We start from the raw sequence: 19,506 nt of genomic DNA on the forward strand, positions 1-19,506 counted from the left end.
AAAGGAAAACTTTCCCATTGAATATCTTTTTAAAAAAAATATATTTTATTGATTTTTTACAGAGAGGAAGGGAGATAGGGAGTTAGAAACATCGATGAGAGAGAAACATCGATCAGCTGCCTCCTGCACGCCCCCCATGGGGGATGTGCCCGCAACCCAGGTACATGCCCTTGACCGGAATCGAACCTGGGACCCTTCAGTCCGCAGGCCGACGCTCTAGCCACTGAGCCAAACCGGTTTCGGCTCCATCGAATATCTTAATAGTATTACTCCTTCGGGGATGCCGTATCATAAATTAAAATTGAAAGTGGGTACAATCATCATGCTACTGAGAAATCTTAATAGTAAATGGTGTCTTTGTGATGGTACTAGATTTGTTATCAAAAGATTGTGACCTAACATTATCAAAGCTGAAGTATTAACAGGATCTGCAGAAGGCCAGGTTGTTCTGATTCCAAGAATTGATTTGTCCCCATCTGACACTGGCCTCCCATTTACACTAATTCGACAACAGTTTCCCATGATGCCAGCATTTGAAATGACTATTAATAAATCACAAGAACAAACTCTAGACAGAGTAGGAATATTCCTACCTGAACCCATTTTCGGACATGGTCAGTTATATGTTGCTTTCTCTCAAATTCGAAGAGCATGTGACATTAAAGTTAAAATTGTAAATACTTCATCACAAGGGAAATTAGTCAAACACTCTGAAAGTGTTTTCACTCTTAATGTGGTAACAGGGAGATATTAGAACAAGTTTAATTGATTCATCAGTCATTATTTGTATCAATGTTTTTATATCATGTCTTTGTTATATCATGTTGTTATTGTTTATTTATTAATAAACTTATATATTATTATCATATACATTTTACTAATTTTCTTTCATCTCTGACACTTCTATTATAAAGAAAGGGCAAATAGCAATGTTAAAATATTTCCTCTAATTAATTCCCTTTTAATGTGCACAAATTTTGTGCAATGGCCCACTATTAGTGAATAAAAGGATAAAATGAGGGAAGGTAAAAAAGCCTCCACCTCAAAATCTGGAAAGAAGGAATACCAAAAGAGCTTCCAAATCACATAAAATAAAATGCTGCACTGTGTGTTTTGGATGTGGACAGAAATCGGGCAGATGTCCAGAGTAAAGAAAAACACTAAGCAAAACCACCCATCATGGTTCTGTTGACCTCTATTTTCAAGGTTAATTACTGGTTTGAATATAGTCTCACATCTAAGTCAAAGACACTCACTAGTAGTTAAAGTGTTTTCCAAGCCTATTATTTTATGTGAAGTTTAAGAATTTTTAGATTCAAATATCCTTGTGACATGCAAGTGCTTTGGTTTATTGATAGTCATACTGAAGACAAAAATTTTGTTTGAGGAAATAACTCTATTTAGGAATAGAGGAATATAAAGAAACACAATGATTAGGTTAAGTTACTTCCATTATTGGTCAGGATATTAGGAATGCAAATGTAATAAACAACTTTATTAAAAATGCTTTTTATCCACTTACTGTCCCTAGTGTTAACCACTCATCTAAAAACCCTTCTAATCAGAGAGAAGTGGCATGTGTCTAACAGGGATCTCAGAGTAAGAGATGATAAGGGTCAAAACCTTGCTCCATTTCTTTAGCAGTCATGCAAATTCGCTGATAGACAATGGTAATTCCATTCTGGAGAAATGAACACTTGATATTCCTCAAAATATCAGTTGTTAATATATCTTGCACGTTGTAGCTCCAAGAAGTTGTATCAATGGGTCAGCATTGCTTCTCTTTGCTGTGTCTACTGCTGCAGCATATAATCATAGAAAATGGAGAATAAGATTTCCCTGTGTCACTGTCCAAATATGTGTGGTAAACTCATATACTTAAAGCTTTGGTTGGTTGAATCCACTGTAAGCCACCTGTGTTACACAAGTGGGAGACTTTTTTAGAGTCACATATTTATAAAACTTTTAAAGGACTTCAACTTAGATCATTTCTTAATATACTTAAAACCCGCTTATTCACTGTATTCAGTTTTAGCTTCCTATGACATATAAACATGGTCATAATGTGATCTGTTGAAGATTGTGGTTCTAAACATCATATATATATTGTTCAATAAAACTGGTACATTTCCATAACGATGCATCCTCACACACCCTCAAACACAAAGGCATTCAAATTATTTTCCTATGTGGAGTTTTCAGCAATGAGTTCTGGACTAAAAATAGCATTGCATGGCTGCAGAAATCAGGGAGAAACAGTTTATCCCTATCCTTCCTGTAGTATAGGGGTGGGGAACCTTTTTTCTGCCAAGGGCCATTTGGATGTTTATAACATTATTCGCCATATAAAATTATCAACTTAAAAATTAGCCTGCTATATTTGGTCAAACATTTAATTAACTCACCCCTAATGTCTTGGCAGGGCCAGACCAAATGATTCTGAGAGCCTTATAGGGACCGTGGGTGAGATGTTCCCCATCCCTGCTATAGTAGATCAACTATTAACAATTAGGACTGAACATAAGATGAGTCTCCTGATGTATACTGTAAACTCCAGCCTTTGTCAGTATAGATCATGGTGACTACTATTTGGGGTGCCTAGTCACCTTGTGGATGTTCTACATATATCTTGTAATTGATTGGTTGACAAAGTTTATGAACACTTTTATGCCCCAGTTTCTCTGGGAGTTTAGATGGGTGACTGGGCTCTCTGAGACTAGAGGAAAGAAGAGAGTTATCAAGAAATCTTTCCTTTAAGGGATATAACACAGTATGGAAGCACTCAGCTTCAGGTCTCCCCTAGACTTCTGGGCAAATAGCCTACAAAGAGGCTCTTTCATTAACATTTGTACTGCAATGAATCATAATTATGATGTGGGCAGGGACTAGGTAATGTTTTTTACAATATTTGTGAGAATTTTTTAATCAGACAAGCAACAAAACACTTTTGTTATTATAGCCTTGCTGATTTTGTGGCAGCTTATAGCAATAGATTTGTTATGAACAGACATTTTTGTTATAATATTTGCTATATACAATCAAGTTTTACCTTTTGGAATCTCATTTCTGAAAGCTGTCACTGTCATTTTCTGGTGTTTCATTGACAATTATGAAAGTATTATGGAATGATTCATACCCTCCTCCTGGTAAGCATTTTTCATCCTCTATATTATAGCAGCCTGCATTCTAACACCTTGGAATTGGTTATTTACACTTGACTTTTCCAAATGTCCATAATAATTTTTATCCTCGGGTAAAAATGGACATTGTCTCTAATTCTGGCTACTTGTGTTAATGCTGAGCCAGAATTCCTATACATACCTAAGGAAGGCAATATTATATTTTATAGCTACTAGCTATATCTATCTAAGAAATCAACTGAGGCTTTCCCAGTAGTTCCAATTCCAGGACTGCCAAAAGCAGTTAGCAGAAGAGTATCTGATGAATAACTTAATCAAAATGTTAATATAGATTTGTTATCTATTCACACATTCAACCTGGGCAAAACATATTAAATGTATTAGTCAGGGTTTTACCAATTATTAACCTTGGTTCCAGCTATTATAATGATCAAAGTAATGCTTTCATTTAAAGTTTCCCTGTTCAGCAGTCATAGTTCCCTTTAAGCAGTGTAACCACTTTACTTTGTTACATAATCTTAAAATGTTAACACTTGAGAGGATCCATGAAAGTTTATAATTGTGTCCATTAGCTTATTTTAAATATTCAAAAGGCCTGACAGAAATAATATAATTTGCCTTCATTGTTTATTATATATACCTGTATTAATTATTGTAATATTTATTAATAAGCTTTTTTTTTACTGGGCATTATTCTATGACTAAGGAAAGGTAAAGAAACTCAAATTAGTTACTACTTAATGAGTATAGGATTTGTTAGGTAAACTATTTTATAACACAACTTTAATAGAAAAAAAGGCAATAAGAAATAAGGTCTTGATGGTTTCTGTGGATTAAAATTATACAAATATTTAAGGTTTCTGTTTCCTTTGTTGATTTTCTGTCTGGAGAGTCTATCTATTAATGTGAATGGGGTATTAAAATCTCCTACTATGACTGCATTACTGTCAATCTCTCCCTTTATGTCCATCAATATACGCTTTAGATATTTAGGTGCTCCTATCTCGGGAGCATAAATGTTACATGAGCTGTATCTTGTTGGATTTCTCCCTTTATCATCATGTAGTGTCCTTCTTTTTCTCTTACTATAGCATTTGTTTAAAACAGACTCTTAGATACAGAGAAAAGGCTGACAGCTGTCAGAGGGGAAGGGGTTGGAGGAGGGCTGGGTGAAAAAGGTGAAGGGATTAAGCAAAACAAACAAAAACAACCCACAATCTCATAGACAGACAACTGTATGGCAATTACCAGAGGGAAAGGGGGACTAAGAGAGGTAGGAGAGAGTAAAGGGAGGATAAATGGCGATGAAATGTGATGACTTTGGGTGGTGAACACAGAGTACAATATACAGATGATGTATTGTATAATTGTACACCTGAAACCTATATAATTTTATTAACCAATGTCACTCCAATAAATTCAATAAAAAATACACTGCAGCATTGTAAATAAAGATATTAATAAAACAAAAATATAATTATGCAAACAAGAAGGGAGGAACTAAAAACAATGTTTGCACCAAGACATGAGATTCACTGGATAATTACATAAAATATAACCATAAGTCTTATTTTCTCTGTTTTATAAAGCTATTAAGCATTACCAAATATATCTATAGAGCAATCTTCAAAGGTATTTCATATTCAGTATGGGATATATATTTAAAACAGAATTATTTTAGGAATTCCAATATAACTCTTACTGTAATAGCAACAGAGTGATAAATCAACTGAGACTTTCCCAGTAGTTCCAATTCCAGGACTGCCAAAAGCAGTTAGCAGAAGAGTATCTGATGAATAACTTAATCAAAATGTTAATATAGATTTGTTATCTATTCACACATTCCATTTGTCTTTCATGTCCGTGTGTTGTATATGTGTCTGTGTGTGTGTGTGCATGTATGTCTGTGCATTACGCATTACCTTTTTACATCTGGCTTTACTTGCTTAATTTCTCCTTCATTGTTCTTGCCACTTATTTTTTCCTTTAGCTCTAAGAGAATGTCTTTTTTTTCCTACAAATATGAATTTCACTTCTAAGTTAAAGCTGTAAGGCACTCTCTTAAATATGTGCCCCATGACCTCTCATTTGGATTATATTTTAGCTTGGCCTCAAAAACATTATATGGAGCCAATCTTACACTATTTAGCTACAACTACTATTGTGTCCTTGATTTCTGAGAAAGTACCATCCTTAGTCATTCTTCCCCCTATGAAACCAGACCTTCACCCTGAATAATTTACCAGTTGGGGTTATTTTTTTTACAGCGACCATAGAGAGAAGGTACTTGACTTTGAAGGTACAACCAATCAGATTTATCTGATTTCATATTCAAATAATTCCAAGCTAAATTTTCTTCCACATTTGAAGGAAACTTCCATTACTGCAAAAAGAACTAAGTATGTGAAATAATCTGTGACTTGGGAAATGTATTTCAGGTTTGAAAAGTATGCTGATTCATTGGTATTCTGAATGAATATGTAAGACAAACACAGCTACTTCAGTATATTTTTCAATACAATAATTTTAATGACTTCTAACTCAGTAGCACCAGCACAATAACTAAAAGCCTCTTTAAAAATTAAATTTAGCTCCTTGAGCTAGCAGAACCGTACATAAGCAAATAAAATGTGCTTATTTTCTCTGCTTTTCTTCCTGTGAAATAAGTTCATTTTCTTCTTTGTATTTGTTTAGTGATACCACTCAGAAATATGTATGTACGTGTATAACTTTCCTTATAACCCATTAGTCTGAACTGAAAAATGCCCAACAAATATGTTGATCCAACAGCCACTGAAAACAAAAAAGTTTGTTAGATTTAGGCACCAAAATTGGGAACCTAAGTTTTCACAGTCAACACTTTTCTAATTTTATATTAAATAAATCAAATTCAAAAATTTTTGAATTAACTGAATAGTCAAATAAGCTAAAGTTGCAAGCAGAATTTGGAATTTGTGTCTTGTTTAGTAGGGGATGTTATATATGATGGCTACTGGCTATAAGCAGAATCCATCCATTAAATCATTTTTATTTGATAAAGATCATTTTTTCTATATTAAATACGATAGTGCTCATGTTTGTTTTAAATCTATTTCCTTTTCTAATTGACCCAAACCCACTTCCCTAAAGAACAGTGATATTTAAACCAGCACCCTCCATTTAATTCTATTAACTATATAAGCCTCTATTATAAAAACCCTAAAAGTTAAATTATATGAACTTGCTGATATACAGATCTGACATAACATTTTGAACACTACAAATGTTTGCATTTGATTGATGGGTTCATCTAAACTTTAACATCCTTTCTATATTAGAATATAGGCTATAGCTGTGAGGTCATATCACTGAAAATTAGGTCTTAAATTGTCACATACTAAAATCAGACTTAAAATAATTGCAAAAGTAAGCTTGTAGTTGATAGCTAAATGTACTGAACATCTGAGGCATCTTAAAATAAACCAATCGTCCACCCTCAGTATAAAATGAAAACATAAATCAGAACCAAGTTTTAATTCACTTAGACAATATAAACTAACCTTCCATTAAATAATGGTATTTAAGCACAATGACTAGAATGCTGAATCCAGAAAAATTCTTTGCTGTTGGATACTCTTTTTATGATTATTTTCCCCGTGGTAAAAACAAAACAAAACACATGTTAACTTTTCACTTCCTCAATTTAGCTATTGGTCATTTCTTTATTTATTGACTCATTATTTAACTTTTTAAAATAGGTTGGGATTCCAGGAAATATGTCTAAAAACTGGGCTCTTGGGAGCAGAATATTTACTCAAAGTGTCTCTCAATGGATTGTTTACTAGTTGCAAAAGAGAAAAAAGCAAGACGTGCATATTGGAAAATCAGACAATATCTTGATTGGACCATCAAAATTAACATCTGATGGGAGAAGAAACCTGGTAAGTTAAGGTATGCGGTAATAATACAGTAAAGAAGGAAAATACATATATTTGTTCAGGTTACAAGTCTTACTGGGTCCGTATAACACAAACTGCCTCATTTCCATGGCAACAAGCTGACTCTTAGAGAGACCTGCTTTCTGTTCTTGCATCTAGTTTGTTGTCATAGTCTTAGGACCAAAAAACAAGGCAGTAAAATCACTCCTATTAAGTCCTATCTAGAATAGAAAAGGTTTACTTGTCAAAGGATTTCTACTTGTTCACACAATTTAGCTACACCAACCCCAACAACAACCCAAATAACACTGTGGACTCTGGAAATAGAAAACTAGTGTAGATGAAAGGTAAGTAATTAGGCAGATAAAAATACTACTGCATTGTGGAACATTCAAAATCAAGAAAAAATTCTTTGGGCTTAACTTTGAACTTTTATTACCTTATTTCTAATATCTATTATTATTATTCTATTAAAATAGATTCTAGGACAATAATATTTTCACATTTAAGACTCTTGATTTTCTATAGTTAATGTTTATTTATTTAAAGCAATTTTAAAATATGTATTATACATAGCATAATACTGTTAAATATTTATACTATTAAGTCTTGAGGAACTCTCAAAAGCATGTGTACAATTCATTATTATTGGTAAAGAAAACCAAAAGGTATGAACAACGTTCTCTATGCACAATGAATAATAATATCCGTATAGTTCCAGAAAGACTTATTATATCATGGACAAAAGTAAATGTGTTATGAAATAATGGTTAATTATGATTCTCTGTGCCACAGATGGTTTCTCACTGCCACTTGAGCCTACATCAAGTCTGTCCCCCATGGAAACAAGAAAAAATAGGAGGGGAAATGTGGAGTGCAATAATCCAAAGATTAATCATGGGAAGTAAATTGCTATCTCTGTAGCAGTAACAACATGGAGGTATTATTTCTTCATTTAATGAACAAAAGGGGGGGAGATGTGGTAAAAGTATAAAATTGAATTTAAAAGAAATTAAGGGTATAGAAACAAATGAAAAGAGTAGAAAAAAATAAAATAAGAAAGCACTTCCATGGATCAACATTTTCTTACATTTCAAAAAATAGTCCTTCAGAATGTAAAGGCAATTTTTTTTGCAAGAGCAAAAAAATAAGAACTGCATCAGGAATTTCTAATAAAGGATAATGTACCTATAAATTCATGGCTTATTATTTCATTGCAAGGGTTCTGAATGCTTGAATGCTATTCAGCAATCATTTCTCTTAGCCCTAGACCAGTAGTTTTTAACCCAGGCTACATATCAGGTTCAGCTGGGTAGCTGTAGGAACTATTCATGCACAGACCCAACGCTCAGATATTCTGATAGAACTGGTTTGGGATTAGTACACTGGAATTCTTTTTAAAGGTCCTCAGGTGATTCTAATAGGTAACTATGGTTGAGAACCATTGTCTCATTAGGGATCAACACACACTTTTTGGAAAAGGGCAGGATAGTAAATAATCTAAGCTTGTAGGCCACAGAGTCTCTGTTACAACTATTAAATTCTGCTGTTATAGCACAAGAGCAGGCATAGGCAATATGTAAATTAATGGGGTGACTGTGTTCCGATAAAACTTTATTTACAAAACAAGCAATAGGCCTGATTTGGCCCATGGGCCATAGTTTACTAGACTAGTTCCTCTTCTTATTCTCAAAACAGGTATTCTAAACATTCACTAATGCCATCCCTATGTCTCTGATTTTCAGCAGATGGCCTCTCATTCTATTTCAATGGGAAAATACAGGTCATCTGGCTGGAAATCCTTCGACTTCCTCATCCATCACCTGCAGACTTCCACACCAACATCTGCATCCGTCCTCATATCTTTGCCTCCTGTTGTAGCAGTAAGCCTTCTTTTCAAAGTGAATCTAATCCTTTCACTTATGCTCAATTCCATCACTCTTCTGGACTCCTTCGGAACCCCACTCCATAAAGAATCCCATTTCCTATGTCTTTAATTTCTCCCTCTCTACTGGTTCTTTCCCTTCTGCTAATAAATATATTGAACTGTCCTAAGCAAAGAACCACCAAAGCCTTTCACAATCCTGTGTCCTCCTCTACATACTCATCCATAGCTCCCCTTGCCTTAGAAATTCTACACACACTGCCTCTACCTTCTCTTTTCCCACTCACTCCACAAGCCACTAATCTGGCTTCTGTCTCCACTAAAAGTGCTCTTGTCAAGATCACTGATGACTTTCATATGGTATAGTATTAGTTCTCATTTTACTTCTTTTCTCTAAAGCAGTTGGCATTGCTGACTGTTTGGAAAACTCTCTTTGTGTAGCTTTTGCAATACCGTGATATCTACCACAATTAGTTCTGCCACTGTTTGCCACTTCCATGCTATTATTTGCTAATATTATAAATTCTTTTTTCTTCTTATGCTACATATCCTCTGAACTATTCTCATGGCACCAACCACAACCTACATGTGATAACTCCCACTTTCTATCTCTACCTCACATCTCTTTCTCTAGCTATGGGTTGTACTCAGGTATCTTCTTTCCCAATTCTGCCATTTTTTCCTTTGCTCTTCATCTTGGTTAATAACTTCACCATCAACCCAATTGCCAAAGGTGAAATTCTCCCTCTCCCTCAGGGCCCCTACCAACCTACTATTGTGCAAATAAAAAAAAATCTTTTCCTGAGATATTTTATTTCCACATGTGTAGTGAGTGGCAACCATACATATTCAACCATCCATGGTAGTCCTGTTTTCCCTCCAAATCCAATAAGTCACTAAATTCTGATAATTCTACCTCTAAAATATCTTCTGAATCCATCTTCTTTCAGATTTTGCTACTGCAAATACTTTAAGGTAGACTTTTATCAACCCTCACCAAGATTACTTTTCAAAAACTTTCTTACATTTTTTTTAATTGTCCACATCAGTAGCTCCTACTTCATTTTCTTACTTTGTTTCCTCCTTAGGTTATCATCAGATTCTATTTTCTCTTTGCTAAGTGGCAGCTAACAAAACTGCATACAACATTTCAGTAGCAGATACTGTGGTTTTATGTAAGGGAATAATGATCCTTCCTCTTCCAAATGAAGCATGACATTCATTTAACTTTTTGGTCACAGGGACACAAGTTGCTGAAGTCATCAAAACAGACTATATCTTAAGAGAGTCTGGAAACACACTTCAAATAAGATAACAAAATGGAGCACCCACTGAGGATAGTGATCAACGTGGTGAAGGGAGTCCAAACCAAGATCAATAGGAGGTGTGAAAAGAACTGAAAAAAAAAATGTATGCTGAAAAGAAGACTAACTCTTTCCTGGAGCAGACTAATTTGGATAATTTTTCCCTATGTAAACTCCAGGATTATCAATCATACATCTTTCCTCCTTTACAAAAACACAGTTCACTTTCCTTACTAGCAATTGCTTACTTAAGATTCCTTTTCCTTAATAGAAAATTCACACAGCATCCCACATGTGCTCTCTATTGGCCTGCCCAACATGGAAAGGAATCCTGTCAATCCACAATGTTGATTCCCCTGGGAAGCTTTAGAAATGAACTCACACTGACATTTACCAGTTTATTGGAATGATGGTCAATTTGAATGGTAGGCTATACATTTTTTATTTTATTTTATTTTTTCCATCACCATTTATCCCCTCTATGGCCTCTTCAACCTCCTATAATCCCTCACTCACCCCATCCTCTCCTCCTCAGAGTGTTGTCCATGTCCATGAGTTATCTCTCTCTTTTTTTTGTTCTTTATTGCTCAACCTCACCCCATCCCAACTCAGAGCTGTCTGCCTGCTCTCTGAGTCTGTCTCTATTTTGCTTGGTACTTCAGTTTGTTCATTAAATTCAACATATGAGTGAAATCATATTACTTGTTATGCTAAGTGAAAAAAGTCAGTCAGAGAAAGGCAGGCTATACATTTTTAACGTAGTTCTCTCAAGGTAATACTGAAAATCCTAATTTTCTTGAATGGGGAAACCTGACATACTACCTAACTTAAATGACATTTTTCTCATTCTAACTTAAATATTATTTCCATTTTTTTAAAAAAAACTGTATTGTTGCAAGATTTAAAAATGTCAACATTTCTCATCATGGCACTATAATGGTGACCACAACTCAGTTAAATTATTTCCTGGAAATTATTTCCTCTGCCATCTGTTATTTATCTTCTCAAAAGTATGCCCAGTATATTCCATTTCCTTTCCATGCCAAAATACAAGTTTCAGAAAGTAGTCATTTATTAAAAACCTACCTTTGCATCTGGTCCTGTTGAGGTAGTCTATTGATCTGAATAAGGTTAATTAAAATCCTTCATTATTAAATTATCTTACCTTGATGCACAAATCTGAAAAACAAATCCCTTTCCTATTGTTTACATTAATAGCAATGTATTAATAAACTTTGTAATAAATCAAAATCTCTTTCATTTGTAAAAAGAATAAATCCCCTGCATTTATTAAACAAGACAGTTAAAATGGTCTGATAGGAATATTGATAGTGACCAGGCTTTGAGGATTATGCAATAAATAATCTTTTATCATGGTAATATAAAATGGACTACCCAGTTTACTTAATGAATGGGCCATTTGTGGTCTTACTCTTCTCCAACCTTTCTTTCCCATCTCACACTCTCTATATACCTGGCTTTGAAATAAATTGTGGACACATGACAGAGCAAGAGTAGTTAAAGGAAATCACTTTTGCATTTGGAGAAATAGATTTCTAAACTCCTGGTAATAGCCTCCATCAAGGCTATCTAGTCAAATTTTACAAGGAGTTTTCTCCATTTTTAACATACTACCCTTTTCTTAAAATATATGAAATTCAAAACAAAGATTTAAAATGTTCATATATTAAGTGGCCCCCTATAATTTGTAACTAGATCTACTGATAAGAATGAAATCCTAAACCTGGTATTATGCCATTTCTTTCTATACTTAAATATTTTTTAAAAATTCCCTTAAATTTTAATTTGGCCCCATGTTGCCAATACTGAATTGTTATCTACAATGTTTATAAATTTCTTGGGAAAAGTTCCATTTTTTACTATGTTCAGTATAAATTTGCAAGAAAAAGGTAAGCACAAAATTTTTGTACGAAGAGGTTGAACTGTGCTTGATGAAATAATAGTATTTAAAATAGACATAGCAAACGTGAAATAATTGAACTGAAGATAAGAAACAGAAGCACATCTAGAACTGTTCTTTATGTCCTTGACTGACCTGAGAAAGAAGTCTCATCAGCTTATTGAGAAATAAATATGGATAAATATATGTTGAACTGTGCTATAGAAATGGCTTTCCCACAGACTGCAAGGCAGGGTAGCTACATAAAGCAATAAACCAATGCCACTGTATGCAAAAATGTTCAGTGGATCCTTGATTTTACACCCAAAATGTTAGCTTCAAATGATTAATTAGTAATAAATGTAATTTTCACTGGAAGTTAATTTCTCCTTTCAAATGAGATATTTCCACCAAGAACACTCTTTCTTAATACATATGCAGCATATTTTATTTCATATCAGATAAAAACTATAACAGTCAAGTATGGGTCAGTGAAAGGCTTACCGAAGTGTACAGGTATCCCTCGCTGTTCATTGCCAAATACAGCTTTGTTTGAACTCCTTGAATAGCCACCACTCGAAGTCCCACGGGGATGAGGTTAAACAGAGCTGAAATTTTAAAAAAATGTAAAAACAATGTTATATTCTAAATTCCATAGGTTTCAAGGTTTCCAAAAGCACTATCTGGTTCAGCAAAAAGAGATGTGTGCTCGGTAAGAAAATACAGATACTGTATATATTTATACACATGCGAATATATAGGGCCTCTTCTAACCTTTAGTATACTTGACTCATAGTTGCAGTCACATAACTGGGACTATAACTACATATACTCAAACACCCTGGAAAAATGGAATATAATTCCATAGTTTGTATAGTATTGAAGGTGGGGAATCTTAAATCTTCTGGAGTGATTCCGTTATAGGAATTGATCTATACATTAAATAGCTTTATCCTCAACAGACTAACATTTTAATCTGCTCCTTAGACAACTGCTGAAATTCACAGAGGCAGTTACAATCTACCACTTGGGGAAAAATTCCTAGAATCTTAGAAAAGACAAGAGTCCAATTACCTCATCTAAATTATCTGTATTATTTCCATTGCAACAACCCAAAAATAAATGCAGGCTTTGAAAAAAAATGTATTTTTACTCCTGTGTTCCCAGAGTAGTATTTCTTAAAGAACAAACATTTTCCAAGATAGGGTTTAGAGGGGTCCTAGCTTTTAATCTCTAGGAGCAAAGCTTATAGGGATTAAAATAATGAACTTGATAGGTTTACTTATTTTTAATTAATTAATTACTTTTTGCAAAATAGTTGTAAGTGGGCAGCCAGCTAATGACAATGAGGTCTTCATTTCTTCATTTTAAGGTTTGACTGCGTGAAACTTACACCCATGCTCTCCTCACAATCACACACCACTCACTGGAGAAAACCAGTGGGTGTCCTCCCCCTACCAGCTGTCTACTCCCTCCTACACCCTGAATAAAAATAAAACAGTACAATTTTAAAGCGTAGTGCATGCCACACACATCTTTTGAAAATAGTCTATGCACCTTTCTCTCAAGAGACCTAGACTAATGTTGATGATTTTTGTCTTGGGGAAGATGATAAATCAGTCTGCTATCATTTCTGTGAATAAGAATATATAAAGGAGTCATACCATGGGTAAGAACATTTTTTTCTACCTCTTGTCTTGCTGCATATAGATTCTGCTCTAGTAGATGGGGTCATATGGATGAGAAATATTAAGGAACAACTAAACATTTCTCAGTGAGCCTACAATCTATCTTTCCCTTAAAATCAGAGTGCTACCAAAGAGGAGCTAGGACATATTGTACAGTTCAAAATACAAGTGTTCCTACCACATGTCACTGATGGTACTGCATTTAATACTCATCATATTAAAGCTGTGCTCTTCTGTTATGTGAGGTAAAGGAAAGTAATTGCACAGATTGCAAGCCAGGATTTCATGCTATATTTGACAATGCAATGAACAGAAAAGAAGTCTGAGATCTTTAAGCATGTCATGTATATCTCTTTCTGTTGAAAATGCCTTGCTCAGAGTAGGTTCTCAACACCCATTTGTAGATTGATAGCAATTTGTATGGTGCAACAGGATATTATATTTTTGGAAAGTAATAAATCACAATCCCATCATATAAAAGTTGATAGTTTATGAATTCTGATATTAAAAAAAAAACTAAACCAAACCAAAACCTTAATATGGGTTTAGTTTAAAAGCCATACTACTAGACAACTACACCACCAACATATGTATGAATCCTAGCTTAGTCATACTAAAAGATGACAGAGTATGATAAATAAAATCCACAATTTTTTCTAGAACTTCACTTTTTACAATATTCTGAACCTCCTTAGTTCTCTTAATGCTGCTTATAACAAGTGGAGAGAGACTGATTTGATTTTCACTGTGTACCCCAGCCACTTTCTGGTGTGGGTTCTAACGGGCAGTAGAACGCTTAAATTCCAAACATCAGATAGTAGTAGAAAAGAAGTAAAGAACAATAATTGTATCCCGAATAATGTTATTAACTATATAGTAAATATAAATTTTTCACTATGTATCATAAACTTCTATGAAGCCTAATTCAAAAACAAAAATCATACTCAAAGAAAAAATTGAAGAAAGTAGCAAAAGCAGAGAATGGCTGGTCATACTACTCCAATCTTTTCTTTAGGCATTCACAATAGATCATGAACTGAGTTGGTTTAAAATCTGTCTAAAGGACCAGTCTTTCCAGATAAAAATGCAAAGAAATTTTATTAGGAGTGAGCTTGGACAGCATCAATATTTTTCTCTATGTCTCTATTTCTTTAAATCTGGATTACTTCCTCATGAGCTTAAGATATCATTTTGATTAGGACAAACCTATTCTAAGTGAGAAATACATAATTGATTTAATTTGTGTATCTAAAACACATTATTAAATACCTAAATTCCATTTTCCTTAAAGTTTTGAAGAAGTTTTTAATAAGAAGTTGTTGTTTTTTTGTCCTCTGTTGTGTCTACATAACAAAAATTAAACTCCTTGTACATTGCAGGGACCATTTTCTCAGAGATGTGCACACAGTTGGCACTCAGTGTTTCTGAAATCAACAATGAGGTCATCCTTTCAGTTTGGCTAAGGTCAATTTCTCAAAGGGAGTAGTTAATAAAAATATACCCTAATGAAGGTTGGAAAAACCTGACACATTGAACTGGTAATACTACTGTAGGCTTGAAGAGAAAGTTGCCTATTCTATTAATATAGCTCTCACTGCACCCAAGGCAGATATAATAAAACTGCTGCCATGAAATGTCTATCATTTTTTTTCCTTTTCAGGGAGAAATGCATAATTTACAATGGCTGATTTGCTCATGATGAGATTTTATTGGACAGACATTTATCATTATAATAAATCTACCTGAGGTCATCTTAAATGTATAACACCAAACATATGTTTTTAGAAATAAATGTATCTGGATAAACGTGAACTGATCTGTTTTGGCATCATCTTGCTTACCATCTCAGAATTAAATATAAAACCAATCAAATTAAACTAAATGAGAAAAGTATGATTAAAAATAATAAAAATTAGAAAAATCTATACATATAAAAAGCCAGCAACCAGAACGCTGTAACAATCAGAATGACTGGTCACTATGACGCTCACTGCGGCCAGCGAACCCGCTGATGGGGGTTGTGTGTGACCTGCCATCCAACCTCCCGTGGGCCCTCCCCACTGCTGACCCACCCCTGATCAGCCTCGCCCACCCCAATCCAGGGTGGGGTGCTGACCAACCCCCCCAAAGCCCCTTCCCCAGGCCGGCGCAGCACCTGATCACCCTCCTACCCCAATAGGGAGCCGGGCCTGTCAGCCAACCTCCTGCAGCCCCTCCCCCTCGCCGGCCCCACTCCAGATTGACCCCTACCACCCCGATCAGGGACAGGACTGCCAGCCAAATGCCTGCAGCCTCACCCCCAGGCTGGCCCTGCCCCTGATGGGCACCCACCACCCCATCAGCCCATAGCCCCTCCCCCCAGGCAGCCCCACCCCCTATCGCCCCCCCCCACTCTGAACAGGGGCAGGGCCAGCGACCAACCACCCATGGCCTCTCCCCCAGGCTGCTGGCCCCTGATTGGCCCCTCCACCCCATTCGGGGGTGGGGCCAGCCAGCCCACCACCCACAGCCCTTCCCCCCAGCCAGCTCTGCCTCCAATCACCCCCCCACACATACCAATCAGGTGGGGTTGGCCAGCCAACCTCCCACGGCCCCTCCCCTAACCCCATTCGGGGACAGGGCCAGCTGGCCCACTGCCCACAGCCCCTCCCCATTGCCAGCCCTACCCCCAATTTGCCCCCCTCCCCAATCGGGGGCAGGGCCTGCCAGCCAATTGCCCATTGCCCCACCCCCCAGCCGGCCCGCCGGCCAACCTCCTGCCATCTCCTCCCAACAGGCCCGCCCCAATCTGCCACTGGGGTTGGGCCAGCCTGATCCCACCTGTGCACAAATTCATGCACTGGGCCTCTAGTATAAACATAATACTAGGACTACATGGTAAGGAAATCCAGGAATACATATAAATACTATATAAATGAAAAAGTTGAAAAAAATGTTTCCCTTGTTTCCCATTTAAAGTAATTAAGTAATGAATGTCAAGAAAATTGGTTGGATTTAGGGGAAAAATTATACATGGCTAGACTTCCATTTTAATGATCATTTCAATCATTAAACATTCTTGTTTTATCATGACTTATACCCTATAATATCCTCAACTGGGAGGATAAGCTAGCTCCCTCACCTCTGGTCACACTTATTATCAAAGGTAGAATTAAGACCCACAGACTTGCTATTTGTTTTGAGCTACTTCTAATTTGTATGCTTTATGTTATGGTAATACTTACAATTGATTGACTTATCTCTCATTATTTCAATCTGCCTAAACACAGATTCTGGTTATTAAACTATGCTCTTAGAAGGTCTTACAATATTGTTAGCACACAAAAATGCCATTCATATCAGTCAAAAGTACAAGACAACCAAAGACAGAAGCTATGCATATGGAGGAATTGAAGAGTAAAATCTACTATGTGGTTTAAAGCTACATAGTAAGGAACAGAGCCTTGATTTACATACATGTATGTGTATGTGTGCATGTATATGTATGTATATACATATATATGAATATATATGCATATATAGCCAAAAAATGACTATATGCAGTGTAATCTTAATGTATTTGGTGCATCTCTGTTTATAAGGCACTGCAAATTAATCACCTATTCTTTTTTTCCTTTTCAATAAACACATGTGAACACTAGACCCAAAACAAATTTTTTCTCTAATTTCGAGGTTAAAAATAAATGGGGAAAAGTTGACTGTTTGAGGCTCATTAGCAGCTACCATAATCATAAATTTCCTTTCAAATAACACCCAAAGGATCCACTGTTCTGTGGTACTTTGGAAAACAGCAGCTTAAATCCCCTAATTTCTTCTCCACATACCAATTTGTACATATTGGCTTACAGGAATGTTTTATTACACATCATCATGTACTAATGTCTGTAGTTATACTTGACTAATTTTTTCAAAAGAAGAACATGCATAAGAGAATGTCTAGGATACTCTAATATCACAACAGTAACATGTCATTTTGCAAAACAGTGAAGAACCATTCAGTATGAATATTTTTTCATCCTAGGTACCAAAAAATATTTCCTCAAGAGTAATTAAAGGTGACTTCCTCTTGAGGTCATAGCTTGGCCATCAATCAGACTAGGAAGCATTATGAATAGGTGTGAAACTTTAACACTTAACTTTGGGACCCTAGTCTATGACTTTGCTGTCTATAGCCCAGAATCTCTACAAATGTAGCATAAGACTCATTAGTATTCAGACTGGCTTTCCTTGGCTGAGTTTAGCCGAAAATGGGAAAATTTCTGGAAAATTATCAAAGTCTGAGAGAAATGCAATATATATTAGGGAAAATGGAGAAACAATTGCCAAAACTAGATGTTTTAGCATCATGAAACTTTTAATAGGTCGGCAGGAATCTGTAAACTGTAAGAAAACACCAATTATTATCACTGAGGAGAGGGCTTCACTATTTGTGTGTTTATGTTTTTATTACTCCAAATAAAGAAAGCATATATAATAAGAGATTATGTAAAAACTTGGAATCATCTTACTTCAATAATTAGATACAAAATTGACTTTATTTTTGACATGTTTACTTTTTAGGTTCACCATTATTGTCTCCAATTTGGTCTTCATTTAATCCATAGTTAAAAATAAAGCACTAAAAGAAACCTCTTTACCCACCTGTGGAGGTATCTCAATGTTAAAATACCAATTAGTGTCAGAATTATCAGTGTGTGTGTGGGGGGGGGGGGTGGAGCGGGCAGAAATAAAAGCTTATAAAGTTGAATTCTCATGACATGAAACCACTTCTCTCTCTTGGGACAGATCAATTCTTAAGAGTAGAAATAACATGCTATTTCAGGATCAGTTTATGGGTGAGTAAATTTTCTGTGGGAATAAAAAGTAGTAAACTCTAATGGACAGTCTTAAATCTATCCAGATTAACATGGCGATGACATTTGGATTGTTCTTCAGAAGGTGTCAATATTATTTTCTTTAGTTCACTATTTTAGATACTTTCAGGTTCAACTTCCTTTCGGTTAACTTTCATAAACAGAATTACATAGTATTGACTATATTTTGCATTGGCTTTAGGGCAGCTGTTCTCAACCTGTGGGTCGCAACCCCTTTGGCGGTCGAAGGACCCTTTCACAGAGGTCACCTAAGACCATCCTGCATATCAGATATTTACATTACGATTCATAACAGTAGCAACATTACATTTATGAAGTAGCAACAAAAATAATTTTATCGTTGGGTAACAACATGAGGAACTGTATTTAAAGGGCCAGAAGGTTGAGAACCACTGCTTTAGGGTTTAGTAAGGGTTGTTTATTTAAAAAATAAGATAAGAACAAATGTCAACAACATGCTGAGACATACTTATTCATTTTGCAATCACTTACTGTAAGTGCTATCCTCGTCTTTTGTGCCATCAATGGTTCCATCTGCCTGCAGCTGCAAGTGGAAGCCTTGTCGGCTGTATAGTTTGGTAACTATACCCTTAAGTTGAGGCTCTGTAAAGAGAACCAGGGTTTGGATCATTTGTTAAGTTGTGTATAAGTAGTTGAAAAGACTCAGAATTCAAACTTATAGCTTTATTTACAACTTTTAGTGGAAAAGGTCAAGCTATATTTTAAATAGTCCTCTGAAAGAAAACAAACAAACTTTGCTTTAGAATAAATCTCCAAACTGAAGAAAGCACTTGATTT

The 19,506-nt window shown here is 35.5% G+C and overlaps 1 protein-coding gene across 4 annotated transcripts in view; it reads right to left on the reverse strand.

The window, feature by feature from the left end:
- Positions 1-19,506, reverse strand: part of FGF13 (fibroblast growth factor 13) — a 606,985-nt gene that overhangs the window by 82,857 nt on the left and 504,622 nt on the right. For all 4 annotated transcript variants that reach the window (XM_081115041.1, XM_081115039.1, XM_081115038.1 and 1 more), the window contains 2 exons: positions 19,201-19,311; positions 12,651-12,754 (listed from right to left, as the gene is read on the reverse strand). In XM_081115041.1, the coding sequence (XP_080971167.1) occupies positions 12,651-12,754; positions 19,201-19,311 (215 nt within the window). The remainder of the gene's footprint in view (positions 1-12,650; positions 12,755-19,200; positions 19,312-19,506) is intronic.

This window comes from Myotis nattereri, assembly GCF_964212035.1.
Source record: "Myotis nattereri genome assembly, chromosome: X".
Lineage (NCBI taxonomy): Eukaryota > Metazoa > Chordata > Mammalia > Chiroptera > Vespertilionidae > Myotis > Myotis nattereri.